The sequence below is a fragment of the Aristolochia californica genome, unplaced genomic scaffold (assembly GCF_029961685.1).
Source record: "Aristolochia californica isolate CCGP_79_NKW_82.1479 unplaced genomic scaffold, dmAriCali1.0.hap1 SCAF_13, whole genome shotgun sequence".
In the NCBI taxonomy this organism is placed as follows: Eukaryota; Viridiplantae; Streptophyta; class Magnoliopsida; order Piperales; family Aristolochiaceae; genus Aristolochia; species Aristolochia californica.
In genome coordinates, this window is record NW_027181804.1 from 14,696,001 (window position 1) to 14,712,276 (window position 16,276).

The 16,276-nt window shown below is 36.9% G+C and overlaps 1 protein-coding gene across 1 annotated transcript in view; it reads right to left on the reverse strand.

The window, feature by feature from the left end:
* Window positions 1-15,168: 15,168 nt before the first annotated feature.
* The window catches only part of LOC137947684 (uncharacterized), a 5,948-nt gene continuing 4,840 nt past the window's right edge, over window positions 15,169-16,276 (reverse strand). The window contains exon 7 of the mRNA XM_068793463.1: window positions 15,169-15,177. Coding sequence (XP_068649564.1) covers window positions 15,169-15,177 — 9 coding nt within the window. The remainder of the gene's footprint in view (window positions 15,178-16,276) is intronic.

The following is a 16,276-nucleotide window of genomic DNA, read 5'->3' on the forward strand; positions in this document are numbered from 1 at the left end:
ATTGAAATTAATCAATTGATCAAATGCATATTGTAACTATATTTTATTTACCCGACTTAAATATCTAGTTTAATATAGTAATAAAATTTAATAAATATAATATATAAATAGATATACAACTTTATTACTAATGTAATAAAGTTTTATTGTAATAACCAGTTCGTGATTAGTATTAAAATCAGAAAATTACAAGTTTAGTACATAAGAACAACACATGTTCAAAAACAATAAAAGATACAATCATCAGTTATCATTCCACATGCAAGTCGCTATGTCATCTCGAAATTGTGAGGCTCTTGTGGATTCTAACGCACGCTGCCTCCAAAAGCTTGTTACTTGGGTATCTTCATCCACAAGACCATCACTATCATCGCTGTCTGTATCGTCCGTTGCACGTAATTGGACCCCATCTCCTCCTCCACCGAACTCGTCATCCGAATCATCATCTTCCAAATCAAATATATCATTGTAATCCTCTCTACGTATATAATTGTGCAATATGCAATAAGCAATGACAATTTTTATCTGCATCTTAAAAGAAAATGGAGGAGTGTCTTTCAACATTTGAAATCGAGCTTTTAAAGCACTAAAAGTTCTCTCAATAGTATTCTGCAAAGACGAGTGTCTTCGATTGAATAATTCTTTTTCATTCCTACGAATATTAACTCCAAATTCATGCAAATGATACCGAGTTCCTCGATATGGAGCCAAAAATCCTGGTAGATTTGCATAACCAGCATCGACTCGATAATATTTACCTACAATACAAAATATTTTCTACATTAAATAAATAAAGATAAAATAGATAAAAGATTACTGCATAAAAATATATTATTTACCTTCAGGTACAAATAGTATATTTCGGTGGGTCAATGCGTCCATCAGCACACGAGAATCAGCTGCTGATCCCTCCCATCCAGCTAGTACATAAGTGAATTGCATGTCTAATATACATGTTGCTATCACATTTCGTGAGAGATAGCCCTTTCTGTTCCAGAACCTTGGTTGTTCTTCAAGCGGGATGTTCGCTTTGATATGCGTTCCATCAATCGCCCCAATACAATCCTTATATAACTTCAATTAGTATTGACTAAACTTGTATAGTAATCTAAATAGAGGGCAAGTGATGTTACCTTGAAGTATGGATAAAACATTGAATTGTTTAAAATCCTCGAGTATGTGCGTTCTGAAGGCTATTTGATGTAATCAGAGTGAAGTTTGAGGATAACATCCAACACCTTATTAAAATATTTACTTATGGACCAGTTCGATCTATCAAACATCTCTGCTGTGACACTATAGGCTTGTTGTTGACCAACAGTTAGGAGGAAATAGGCAAGTTGTTCTTCCACTGAGATGGTCTTTGTCACTGATAAAAACCCTCTGCTATTAAGTATTTTTGCCAATTTGTGAAAAATAATTTAATTCATCCTGTAAACTTTTCAAAATTTAATAGGAGATTTGTCTAAGGCCTTTTGCATATACAACTGACCATTCATCCCACAAGAACGTGGTACACCTCTATTGCCATGGCATAGATAGTATCTTGCTATGACGACAATAACACATGCCAATCCAACCATAATTACATCCATATCTTCTTCTGTCATAGTATCCTTGAGAATCTGCAAATTTAATTTTCTAAAAAGTCATAAACAAAAATAATGGCTAATCTTCAATCATAACCTATTCATCCAAACTCAACAATCATATTCACATCCATACTCATCCACCATATTATCCACATAATATATTAAGACAACAAACATATAAAATAGAAACTTTAACCATACTGATAAGTCTAGCAACGTTATAATTCAAACATCGTCTTTAATACATAAAAATCTTCTAAAAAAGGATATTGTACTTAAAACACATTACAATTAGTTGTTTGCACAATAATTAAGCCACCCGACCTGCTTTGCCACTGTCATTTTTACAAACAAGGTCTTCTTACTTGGCGTATCCAACCATCTAGGAGCACCATACTTTATACCTTTTAAAAATTGGGGAAAACTGAAGCCGAAGGGTGAAATCGAAGCTGAATGGGGAAATCGATCCTGGATTGAAGTAGAAATTAAGAAATCGAAGCCCAAATATCAAAATCTACGAAAATCAAAACCAAAATAGGGGAAATTGAAACCAAAATAAGGGAAATTGAAACCAAAATAGGAAGGTATTTTGGGGGGAAAGAGGATAACGGGAGGGAGAAGAGAGGGAGAAGAGAGAGGGAGAAGAGAGGGGGAGAAGCGAGCGGGAGGTTCAGAGGGAGAGCGAGTCTGAGATGGAGAGAAGGACGCTGAAAGAACGTTCGCAGCGAGAAATGGAGGCAGTAGAGAGACGGTGGAGAAGAGAGAGGGAGTAGAGAGCTTGGCGGCCACATGGAGACAAGTACGGGAAATAGGGCGAAAAAAAATCACGTAATGAAGAGAGCGAGAGAAATAGTTGAGGGTTCGAACCCGAACGATCGCTTAATCCGGATGAAGGGCAAATATGGGCGGAAACCAAATTCCATCGCTTAAGCCGTGGAGATGATTTTTGAAATCATCTTATTAGTCATCCAAATGACTTAATGACCTAAGGAGATGAACTAAATAAAAACAAGCAATAAAATCCAAAAGAAAAGAAAGAGAATAATTACTGCCTAATGAATGCGATTTTCGGTAATTTCGTTGCATATGTCCTCTTATCTAATTCGACTGTTAATCCACGTGCAGCGGGGCAGTTTTGTCATTTAACGTGCTCCGCTAGTTTTTGGAATTTGGACTTTCCTCAAGAGTACAAAAGTCATTTTAAATAAAGCTTTGCTTGGTTTCACGCCATCTGGTCTCCACTAACCAAACGTCCGATCGAGTCCGAATCTTAAATCACGTCGTTTGTAACGGAGATGGCTAACTCAGCCCTCCCGTGGCAAGACTGACGCCGTCAAATAACGGACCAAGCTAACCGTAGCTCGGAATGCTCGCATTGGTTACGGAGTAGGTAAAAGGAAGGGACAGTCGGCGGGTCGTCCCCTATAAATAGCGCTGAGTGGCAGTAAGAGCTATACAGACGTAGCCGCCTGTGTGTTTTCTGTTCTTGAGATTGGAAGCTCTCGAAGCAAGATCGCTATTTCTTGTATGGCAGCCAACTTGCACAGGCGAGGATTCGCTGGCGTTGGGAAGCGATTCGTCGACGGTAGCTGGATCAGGAGTATCTGCGGTGCCGTTCCTGTCTCTGCTAGAAGGTATTGCCTGGCTACTTTCTGTTGTTGAAATTAGTGAGGAATTTGAAGTTTGTTTTACCTTGTGGGACTTTGGATCTGCTCTTTTATTTTTTTTACGCTGATTTTGAAGTTCATTTGTGTTTCGGTCAATGTTGCTCGTTCTTGGGTGATCTTTTTTAGGTATAACCGTCAATGGCTTCGAAACTGGGGAGGAAATTGAAGTTTGTTTGCCTTTGTACGATTTGATTTTTTTTTTTTTTTTTTGTGTTTTTGCGATGGTTTTGGAGTTGATTTTGTGTTTTTGTTTTGGTCTATCAATTTCGCTTGTTCTTTTGGGGGGATTTTGGATGATTTTTTGTGTTAGTTTTGTCATTGTTGCTGTTTCTTGGATGACCTTTGATAGGATTGGAAAAGTGGACTCTTTTGGCAGTGCTTACTTTCTTTGTTTTGATGTAATTCCTCCGTTGATCATAGAAGTTGTCTTCATTGGGGCTAACTGTGGTTCTGTGTTTGCTGCTCATTTTGAGCTTGCTTCTGTGGAAATATTTGCTCAAGAAGATTTAGTATGAGATTTTGGAGAAAAATTTAGGCAAGGTTCTTTGAACTTTCTTGATGATCCTGGACGGAAATGTGCCTGCTACTTGATTTGTTTTTTCTCTAATGAATATTTGTATGTGCTAATTTGGTTTTAAGATCTTCGGCTGAATTCTGTCTGCTGCTTATTTTTTTTTTTTTTTCAGATGGATATTTTTATATGCTAATTTGGTAACTTTGAGCTTTCGTTTTGTGGACGTTGCAATTCTTCATTTCTCCTTCTTCATTCATGACTGTACTTTCTTCAAAATATCTCTTACCTAATAGCCTAACCACGCCTAACCACTTTTATTTCACTGGTCGGAATAGCTTCAGCGATCTCCTCGGCCTTTGTGTTCCTCCGTGCCCGCTAAGTCGCTATAGCTGTAGTCTCGCGAGTACGAAGTTCATACGAGAAAATGATACTTCGGCTCGTTGATGCGGGACATTTATCCTTTTTTCGTGACAGTAGGGGCCCTAGAATCTGCTAGTTTCGGCCTTTTGTTTCCTTCCCTGTCAATTGAGCCGTCCAACGGGGCCGTCGATGAATCTAATCATAATTTTCAGCAGTGCGCGCTTGATGAACTTATCTGTTTAACGGCGATTAAGCAGCCGCATCCGTATTTTTCTGTTAATTAAAGGACGAGGCTTCGTGTCAATCTTATCTGTTCATCGAATCGACCTTTCGTGGCATCGTCGGCATCCGATCTTTTCACTTCCCCACGGATTTTGAGATCTCCAGACAAATAATCAAATAACTCCTCACATTCCGCTGACCGATGCCGGTACGGCCGCTTTGCCTAGAGGTGCCCTCCGTATGTTCTAGAGGATTTGTTGCAAGGCCACGCAGCCCCCATTTGTCATCCCGCCATACCAGCTGCTTATTCTTTCTTTTAGGTCTTTACTAAGTGTCCACGAGTCACATAACCCTGTCTAGTTTCCGTCATGTCGAGTGCTTCCTTTTAGAGGTTTTGGCGAGTTGTCGTTGTCTTCGAAAATGAAAATCTGAGTCTTTCCTCCGTAGTTCCACTCCGTCCTTTTAGGCAGTTTGCTTTTAGCTTTTTGTCCTTGTGCATGGTTGGATGCCACTCTTCCTTCTATACTCTCGAAGTAGGAGCTTCCCTCGTGTGAAAACATGAACGACGCTCGATGGCCGGCTACAGGCTACCGGCTGCCGGTGGCTGGTCTTCCACCGGTGTGCTGGTACAAATTCTTATCGTTATTGTTGGCCTCATGAGTGAGCGTAGCCAGATGGGTTATTGTACTGAACTATGATAAAATGATCTTCTCCCATTTATGTTGTTTGTTTTATCTGAAAAACCATCTGGACTCTGTTTCTCACGACCGCGAGATGCACCATCTATCCTTTTTCTGTTTTTCTGTATGAGCGGGGGCCTGACTGATGGAGTCTTTGCTGTGTCGCATTTGTGTGTGTTTTTTTTTTTTTTTTTTTTTATAAAGAAGGAACGTTCACACCTCTGTATACGACAAGAACGTGGACGAGCAGGTGCGGCCCGCTGTGGTGCCGGACGATGTTATCGAGCCCAAAGGCGAAGAGTACTGGGCACCAAATCCAAATACTGGGGTATTTGGGCCCGCCGCCGAGAAGGAAGGCCTAGCAGGCGGCGCACGGAAAATCGCCGAACCAGGGCAGGACAATGGTTCAGTGCAGGAAGAGAAAGTTTGGTTCCGCCCCTTGGGTAACGACGAGGGGCCTCAACGCACTTGAGCTGGAGTTCCGCCTCTGGAAAGAGGGAACTCTGTTCGTAGAAAAAATTAAGCGTGAAGCGCATCAGTATGAACATGTATGTATTTTGCGGCCGTTTGTTAGAGGACACGAGTTACAAAAACGTTTACATCTTCTTGCTCGCTCTACAGAGCAACGATAAGGTTAGACGTGGTATGTATCGGTATGGAATAAGAATGTGTTCCTTGTTCTCATTTTACCCTTGTCACTGATTTTTTATGGATTGCGTCACCGAACACGGGTTTATCTGACCAATTTCCCCTGTAATTATGTTCCTTATCCCCTCGTGAATGTGTTTTATCTAGAGCGGGGATTGTCACGGTCAGTAGGGTGGCATTGAATCGAGTTCGGTTCGGTCCCGGTTTTGTTCGATTTGTTCGATTTGATTATTTGGATCTCAAACCGAGTTCGAGTTCTAGATAAGGCTTGTTTGTGTTAACGAGCTGAGTTCAAGTCGGAAGTGGAAATCTCGTGAGCCGAGTCGCTCCCGTTTGCTGTTGTTGCCATCGACAGTTGCTTGCAGGCCACCTCTATCGTCGTTGGTTTGATTTCTTCCTACTCTTGTATGTCTTTACCTCTATTTTCATCTCTGTCGTCATCGCCATCGCCTCTATCGTAGTTGTCATCCCTGACGACAGGTCCTTTTCGGTGATGTTAACCCCCTTCTCTTCGCATTGTCTCGTTGCTAACCCCTTTCCCTTTGTGTCGTCTCGCAGAAAACTAGAACCACAAATACCTAAGTTAAGGGGAGATAATTTTGCCACCCTCCCCCCTTCCCAAAGACGATTTTGTATTTTAGGTAGAAATATGTTTTTAGGGATTAGTGCCTATTTTTTTAAATATTTTTCTTATTGAAATTTTTTATTAAAAAATTATATAATTTTCTAAGTAAGATTTTTTTGCCGGGTTAAAAAATTATAATGAAATTTTTTAATAAGTAGTTGATTGTTGATGATGTTGTAATACTTTTAGTATGAGGTAATTTTTATAACAATTTTGTGTTGATTAAAAATTTATCGTTAAGTATATTAATATATTAGATTGATTATTAATTTTTATTTATTTTCCTGTAAGAGACAATAAAAAGTCCATATAATTTTCTTAAGAAAATTTTAAAATATTTCTTGTAATTTTCTAATAAGTTACTAATAGTAATAGGATTTTATTTAATTTTTTTTTTGGAAATATGTATAATAAGAAAAACATTTCTAATTTTTCCTAGAATATAAATTTTCAACTAGGGGCACTAAGGGGGCCATAATAAATTTATGGCCAGATTAAAAATTACAAAATAAGCTAGACAATATTTAAGATAAAAAAGATTAATATTGGTGTGTTCTAATCCATTATCGAAATTTAATCCCAAAATTCATTATTTTTTAAAATGTATGTATAATTTTATATATAATATATTTGACATATATTTTATGTAGAGTATTAAATATAAGTTAAGCTCGAATTAGGCTAGAGTTCAAACTCAAAACTCGGTTAAAATTATTAGGTTTGAACTCGATTACAATTTTAGGCTCGAGGTTAGGGTCGGTTTTGAGTTCGAAATATTTAAATCAAGCTTGGCTTGAATAAGGTTCGGACTCAGCAGGATTCGATGTTACCTTTATGCCTAATTTTAAGTAGAGGTTATTTTTAATTTTATATAAAATATATGTAAATTGTATACATAATTTATTTGACATATATTTTTATGAAAAAATTTAAATATATATTGGAGATTAATTTTTGAAAAATTTTAAATGAATGTTGAAGTTTGAATTCGGTTTGAACTTGGTTAAAATTATTAGGCTCGAGTTCGATAACAATTTTAGGTTCTCGAGTTTCCGTTCGAAATATTTAAATCAAATTTTTATCAAACATAAGTATTATCAAACATAAGTAGGCTTGGGTTTGGCTCGGCTCAAAGCTACCCGTAGTTTACATTTAAAAGATGTAAGAATCATATCTGATCTCTTCACAATCAGATTTGGTGACTGATGTAAGGCTGATAAAATGTGTTTAAAATTGACGTTTGAACGGATGATCTCGATTAGTGTAAAATATATTGGAGGAGATTCGTAAATCCCATCTCAAAATCTTTTTTTTATATGTTAAACAGTGGATGGAAATGTGTGAAAATAAGTCAAAACTAATATTATAACATCGAAGTCCTTTGGTCGCGTGGTTAAGGCGTGTACCTACTAAATACTTGCTTTCCCCGCCAGACTTGGAATCTCTAAGGCGGCGTTATTTATTTATTTTTTAAACCTTTTTACATTGACCAAAATCCTATTTCAGCATATATTTTCCATAGATACTAAAGTCGGAGACTCCTACATAGGTTAAGAGTAAGTTACGACCTAAGCCATGTGAACGTAAACTACTTGAAAGGGTTTATTCACATTCAATCTATAAAAACTGAGAAAATAAATCAACACATAGGGTGTCTGTTAGTAATTCGTTGATTTGCCAATTATTGATTTTGTCTTTATGGAGTGGAATTGCGACGATCTTGATGCTTAGTAACCCGTGTAGCCCAGATGGTTTTTCTTTCAGCTGCGAAATTGGAAAATAGGAGCTTAGTAAAGGGGACTAGCATATAATGCAGGAGAAGCTGAAACTACTTCGAAGTTGGTATCATCCAATTCTTCTGCTTATACTTGCATTTGTATTCATGCTGCAAGAGGGCATTGGGGAATACTTCAGGAAATCCAATTACGGTCTTTTTAGAATCTTCTTTACAGCAATATTTACCAGAGTTAAGGTAACTAAAGGTCCCTCTTGCTATTGTTCTTTCTTTCGGTTCGGTTTTCTCAGTCTTGAGGAGAAACAGAGGTAGCATAGTGGGATACACCAGGAAATTCTTTTTAGAATCTTCTTTACAGCTATAGTTACTAGAATTAAGGTAACTAAAGATTCCTCTTGATATTGTTCTTTTAGCTCTCTGTTTTGTCAATCTTGAAGAGAAACAGAGGTTCCATTGCTTAATGATCACAAAAACTGGGTACGGGGTCCATGAACTTGGTATTTGACTCATTTAACTCTTTGAGTGTAATGAAGACAAACCACCAATTTATGACCCGTCAAGCCCTCATTCCAAGTAAAAGCTAGCGAAGCTTCTCAGTGCATGCTAGCTCTTTGAAGCAACACTGAGCTTACCATACAAACAAACAGCCCAGCTTAATAAATAAAACAAAATAGCCCATCTAAGATGTTGAGAACTTTCTTAGGTCAAGCCTTTCAATGCATTGGCTTCATGCTTCTATGTTGCTATAGATAGCGTTTGAGGAAATCCTTCACGCGGACTTAGTTGACATCTGGATGCAGCTTTGTAGCCTCTTGGGCATCTACTACATCAAAGTTTGTGAGGCATCCTTCTTAGCACACATGACAGTAATGCCCCAGCCCAACTTGCTGCACATATTCTTTACCTGGATGTGCAAAAAACTAAAAAAAAAAAATCAAATTACCCAGCTACTCTTATTTGAAAAATGTAAGTTTTTAAGTTTCTAATTGTGAAAAACCACTTGTTGTTGTGAAGTAGCTGCTGTATAATAGCCAACAAACACTTAGTTTATTTGGAACCCCATGGAAAAGAAAAGAAAAGAAAAGAAAAGAAAAGAAAATGAGAATTTGACCATTATTATTCTAAAAAATAGTTAGTAAAAAGGAGAATTTGGTTATTATCTCATTTTCACTAACTATTTTTTGGGAATAGTAATGATCAAATTATCATTTTCTTTTCTTTTCTAGGGGTTCCAAACAGACCATTTATCCGTCTGGGATGAACTACCCAAATGTTGTTGTGACATATATTTACTAGCTAACACTAATTACATCTAGGATGAACTACCTGGTTGCCTATCTTTTTATGAAAGTATGTTGGTGGGATTACTTTGAAATTGGATCATGCTTTATTTTGAATAAGTGAGAGTACTATAATTAGCAATATTGTCTTTGTTGCTGATGAGAATTCGATGTAGTTAGCATAAGCGATTTACCTTTTATTATGGCCAAAAATTCTTCTTTGGAAATAGTGGGCTTCTTGAGCTCTTTCCCTATGAGTTGTTCCAAGAATCCAACCACCTCTCTCTGTGAAAGGATGTTTTCTTGCGGTCTGATGTAAATTGTTTTGTCGATCGTCCATGGGTCATCGATGGTTTTAGCATGTATATATTCTTGGCCCATGTGGCTTCTCAAGAGGGGGTGAATTGAGATTATCAAAATAGAAACAAGTTGTGTGTAACTAAAAATCATGCATAGAAGCAAGTGAATATAAAATGTAACATGCACACACCATAGGGACAAAGAGATTTTTTGTTATCGATGTTCCTCTAGTGATAATCATAACCCAAAAACCCTTGCTTGGAAATTTTTTACTGTTTTCAAAAGTTTTAATAGCTGGACTGACAAAAGAGATTCTAACTCTCTTTGGCCACATGTAGCTCAATACACGATTTTTATAATGCCAACCTCCTTGAAAGATTGTTGCTAGATTCTATATAGCTAGACCTTTTTATTTATATTATATAAGTTTTAGATGAACTGTTCACAAAATAAAATAAAAAGAAAGGTAAAAATACACCCTTGGAGAGATGCTTCTCATTGAGAGATTCAAGCTTCCTTTTCCTTTATAGCATGATGTGAAATGATGAAGGAGCTTGGACTATCCGAATGCAAGGATTGATGAAAGAGAAATGATATTTTTCAAAGTTATGAGGTTCTCTTTCACTCTAAAGTACTTTCAAAGGAATTTTGCAAGATAGAGAATAATGACTTGAGTATTTGCCAATAAGTGCTCATTCTCTTCTCCATACTCAGTCTTGTGGGGGTATTATAGTTTCCCCAAACTAGTCGCTATTTGCATGTTTGCCAAAATCAATACTTTCATTGATCGATCACTGAAAAGTTATTGATCGATTAATCGATCATAACAACTACTTTTCTCTCAAACAATGACTTATTGATTGATGGATTGATCGATCAATATGTTACTGTTGATCCATAAAAGTTAAGCTATTGTTGATCTAGAAAAGTTAAGTTGATCGATCATTACCATTGGATGATTGATCAATTGAAATTCCCTTTGGTTGTGCAATACAAGTATGATCAATCAGTGAATTTCCTATGAATGACCATGCTTTATGTCCCTTACTAGCAAGGTTATGTCTAATCGATAAGTCAAGTGGGATGATCAATCTTTCCATGTGAAATTTGCTTGCCTGGGCAGACATGATTCATCAATCCAAGTAGGATGATTGATCTATCGACTATGGTTCATTGGTTAGGCTTTATATTTCTGGCCTCTATAGTTTTGTATGATCAATCATTATCAGTGGTTGATCGATCATTCAAATGCCAGTTCGAAATGTTGACTTTGAAAGCATAGGAATATTTTTCTCTAAGTGCTCTAAAATGTTCTAAATGATGTTTATAATGGTCCTAAACATGTCTTAAGTGCAGATTATCACTTAAAGCTTCGATTTCACATATGTACTTAAAAAGTGGAGTTTATAATACTCTCTTACATAAGGGTGGGTTGGTCCAAAATGAAGTAGAGATGAATTACCTGCGCATTACTCCGATCATTCAATTAGGCTGTTAGTGGTGAATGAGCGCCTCTTCATTTGAATCACGTCAGGTAATCTTCTCAGGCAAATATCGGGGAATCATGTTTCATACCTATTTTGCAAATCATTCACATGAAGCGATCGTGTAGGACGCGTCTCTCCCTCCCTCGACGTATTTTTTTCTTCATTTCACTCTGTTCTCTCTCTCTTGGCCTTCCTCTCTCGATTTTTTTTTCTCCCTCTCTCGTCTGCTTCTCCCGCTCTCTCCTCCCTCTCGGTTTTTCTCCCTTCTCGACCTTCCTCCCTCGAATTTTTTCCCCTGTATCTTCTCCCTCTCGGCCTCTGTCGCAAAGCCGACATCGCAGAGCACGGGAGGATCAGAGCCTCTCGGCGTACCTCTCGGCGTACCGTCAGAGCGCCGCCTCCATCGCCGTTGCCTGCTGGCCCGCCGTTGTCTCCCACCATTATTGATGCCATGAGGACGTTGGTTTAATTTTTCCTAAGTTAGAAAATATTAAGAGTGTCATAACCTCATTATATTTATTTTGTAAAATAATCCATATATTTGTTATTTATAAAATAGTTGTTTTTATTTATTATGTATATTCATTTTTTAATTACTATATTAAATCAATGATTTAATAGTCATAATTAAAATATTGTTCAAGTAAAAATTTGATAAATTATTTTGGTTTAATTATCCCATTGCTATAATTAATTAAACCAATGGTTTTAAATTTTGTGGCAATATATTATTAATTAATAATACATAAAAATATATATTATGTTATTGATAAATTAATATATTTATTTATTACATTTATTTTTATTACTGTATTAAATTAGTGATTTTTAATGTTAAAATATATCTTATGTTATTAAAAAATAATTTATTTATATATTATATACACTTCTATTATTTTTTATTTTTTTATAATTTATTCTACTCACATGTAATTATTATATTAATTTATAATAAATTGTAATCATTAAGTAATATAATATAGTCTTTTATTAATTAATTTATTAATATATTTTAATACTACACATTAAATCACTTATATGTGTAGTAACCATGCTTATTTTGGTTAATTATCTGTTTAAGTATATGTTCTATTTAAATACATTATAAAAAGTAACTCATTCTCTTGTTTATATCATATTTTTTATTTTGGAGCACTTACACTAGAATCTGTTTTCCAGTGCATTTGAACTCGTCTACACTAACACCCAATGATGAGTTGAAGTTGAATAAATTCATTTATGATGAATTGAAATCTTAACTTCATTTCAAGTTTGTTGTGGACTAACCTCCCCGAAGTGATTGAGTTTTGATTATTTGGCCGAGTTACTAGATCCATGGCTAGGGACCATAACAACTTGGTATCAGAGCTGGGTAACACGACAGAGATCAACAACATTGATTTAAGGGAGTTGATGCTTAGAGGTCAGGCAGAGTGACAGAAAATTTGCTCAATTCATGGAGATGTTCTCTAAAATTAATCTCGATATGGAGAGATTGAATGGAAGGATGGACAACATAACAACTGGTCTAACGACCGGAAGGAATACAATTCCGGAACAAAGAGGAGAGGACCACTCGTATAGTAGAGGGGGAGATGAGTTTGCTGGGCGCACTAGCTTCCCTGGCTAGCTAGGACACTTCAACCAAGGCGGAGGCACCGTACCCAAATATACTAAACTTGATTTTCCTACTTTTAATGGGTCAGATCCTTTGATTTGGTTGTATAGGTGTGAAATTTTTTTTAGCCTTCAAAGAACAACAACTAATGATAGGGTAGAGTTGGCTGTTTTCCACTTATTGGGGAAGCACAACTTTGGTATCAGCAAGTTTGAGTCGGATAAATTATTGGTAGGCTGGGAAGAGTTTAAGGAATTATGCATTCTGCGTTTGGTCCTCCGGCTCACAACAACCCTTTGGGGGATTTGGTGTTGTTACGCCAAACTGGCTCAGTGGACATATATAAAAAATAGTTCCAAGAAAAATTAGTAAGAGCGGGCAGGATGGTTCGAGTGGACTAGCAGGTAAATTTGTTTACATCAGGCCTTAATGAGTCTTTACGACTAGAGGTGGAGCTATATGCACCTGTTGACTTAGCCAGGGCAATGAATCTAGCCCGAGCATTAGAACTTCGACATAAAGTCTAGCACAAAAGACCACCATGGCCAGGGGAACGGAACACTTCCTCCACTTGGCAAGGAAGACGCAATACTCCTTCTCAGGCATTTCAGTCAGCAGTATCATAGTTTTATAGTAAAGTGATGAGAAGACTATCGTCCTCTGGGATTGGTAACTTACTTTTGACAAATACCGAAATTATAGTAATCTTAATTTTATCTAGAGAAATCACTAAGATTTTTGTAATTGCAATTCAAAATAAAATCAATTCAAAGCAAAATACGCAAAGGGAAAGAAAAAATGATGTTTGAAGATCAAATTAATGGGAAAGGAAACTTCTAGGAAATCGATTTCATATAATTCCTCACTATGCTTTACTCATCTAACTAATTTAATTTAATTTAATTATTTATATTTATTAGAAAATCTCTAATTCATCCAAAAGCCTCATTTGATAGTCATTTGGAAATGATTCTTGTTCATCATTTCACACAAGAGTATGCAAATTAATAAAGCAAGAAAGCAATAACACTCATGATTTCAATACTACATAGGTTCATACAAGTCTTTCGATCTCTATATTTACCTATGCCGAAATATTCCAGATCTATCCTATAATTCCCTCTTTCAATAGCAAATCATAAGATTAACGTCATCTAATTAATGGCTAGTTAACTAGAAGCAATAAACTCAGAATAAATCAGATAAACAAAGAAAGAATTACATTAAATTAGCATAGAAAATCAAGCATAATTCAGAACTAGATTAAATCGTTTTCCTAGAATAAATAAAATTTAGTTTATGCTAAAAATTAAATTCAACATAAACAAATTCACCATAATTTTTCTGAGAACAAAGGAAGGAAAAATGAACACTGAAAAAAATACGAATCGCAAATGCCGCTCGTCCTCCGTTCCAGCGTCCTCTCTCTCCTGCAGTTGCAGTTCTCCTTCAAAAACCACCGGAAAATATTCACTCAACAAACACGATCCTCCTATCTGCTTCTTCTAAAACACCAGCGAAATATACCTCTCAGTCCTTTTCTCCCGTCTGCGAATTCAGAAAACACCAACGAAAAAATTCCTCACCTCCTTTGCCGCTCGTCCTCCAAAACACCAATAAAATTTATATCTTTATTTTCTTCAAATTTGACATAACATTTAAATAAGAACAATGAATCCTAAAATCAATGAAAATAAATAAAATTAGACTAAGTATTAAAGTAAAGTGGTGATAAGATATATTAAATTATGCAAGTCATCAAACACCCCCAAACTTAAAACTTTGTTTGTCCTCAAACAAAAATAAAATAAAATAAAATACTACTTTAGGCAATATCAACTAGAACCCATAGAGAAGTATCATCACTCACCAAGTCATGATCTGAATTTAGATTTCATCACTAATATCACTAATATCTTACTCTTTTAGCAATTTGTCAAGCAAGAGTTGAGTGTTTACTTTAGAAGTAGAACTTGAGTGTGTGTGTGTGATTGTTATGGTCCCGGATCTGACACAAGGATTCTTTGGGAGGATCTGGGGTCTGCCACGGGTTACGGGTCTTCCAGACATTACCGTAGGGGTAATAGGAAGACATGGGGAAGACGAAAACGAAGATCAAGCCTAAGGGAAGCTTGAAAACCCTAGAGCTCGTTGAGGAGAACTCTAAGCCTCTTTACGCTAGATTTAACCTAATTCTTAATACTTCAATCCTCCATTTTCTCATTACTCTTACACCTTAAATAGGGTTAACCCTGTTAGGGTTTAATAAAATATTACAGAAATATCCCTATGAATAAAATATTTCAAAAATATCCCTATTAATAAATAATTCCAAAAATACCCTTATGGCCTAAAACTGAAATAAAATAAAGTAAATTAAATAAAACAACTAAAATAATAATGTTATTGCATGCATAACAGTGATATAGTCAATTTAACCTCAAACCGCCTGCAAACACAGATAAAAGTAAAACTAAATTCAGAAGAATTCTCTCAAAACTTAACCCCATAAGTCCAATTTTCAGAAATCCTCTCCTCCAATGTAGTCAACACCAAAATCAGAGATCAAAAGGTCTTTAATCAGGTTGTAATGACAGGCCACAGGGTGAGGGCTAAGAAAGAATTGGATATGGAAAATCAAAGCGAACTGGGAAAATACTTGGTGAAAAGAACAATAAAAGAGATATCCATAGGATTCAAACCATAGCTTTTCCTCAATCATATGCTCATACTGGTGACATTATTGTTGTTGTAATCAACAGAGTAATACCAACTACTCCTTTAACAAAATCTGAAATGATACATACTCCACTTATTGAGTTTTTTTTTTTTTCGGAAAATATCGGAAAATGTTTTATGCCCGATTTTGAGAATTATGTACATGACACTCACGGGACGCTCTCTCGGGCCTCTGTCTTTCACACACTGTCGCTCTCATTTTCGCTCTCGGGTTCCCACAGCAGCCCTCTCTGGTTCCCGCAGCTCTCTTTCGTTCCGCAACCCTCTCTCGTTCTCTGCTCCCTCTCTTGTCTCCACCGTCCCTCTTCGGTCTCTCTCTCTCTCTCTCCGGTCTCCCTCTCTACGGTGTCTTTCTCGGACTCGCTCTCCCTCTGAACCTCCCGCCCGCTTCTCCCTCTCTCTTATCTCTCTGTCTCTTCTCCCTCTCTTCTCCCTTTCGGCATCTCACTCCCTTCTCCCTCACGCTATTATCTTTTCCCCCAAAAGACCTTCCAATTTCTTGCAATTTCCCTTATTTCAGTTTCGGTTTTCTTCGATTTTGACATTTGGGCTTCGATTTCTTAATTTCTACTTCGATTCGGTATCGATTTCCCCATTCACCTTTGATTTCAGCCATCGGCTTCGGTTTAACAGCCATCCTCCCTCTCCTTTCCCTCTTGACCTCTGTCGCAGAGCACGGGAGGCCGAGCATCTGTTGCAGAGCTTCTCGGTCTCCCTCTCTTCTCCCTCTCAGCGTACCGTCGGAGGGCCGCCGCCATCGTTGTTGCCCACTGGCCCGTCGCCGTCGTCGTTGCCCGCCGGCTCGTCGC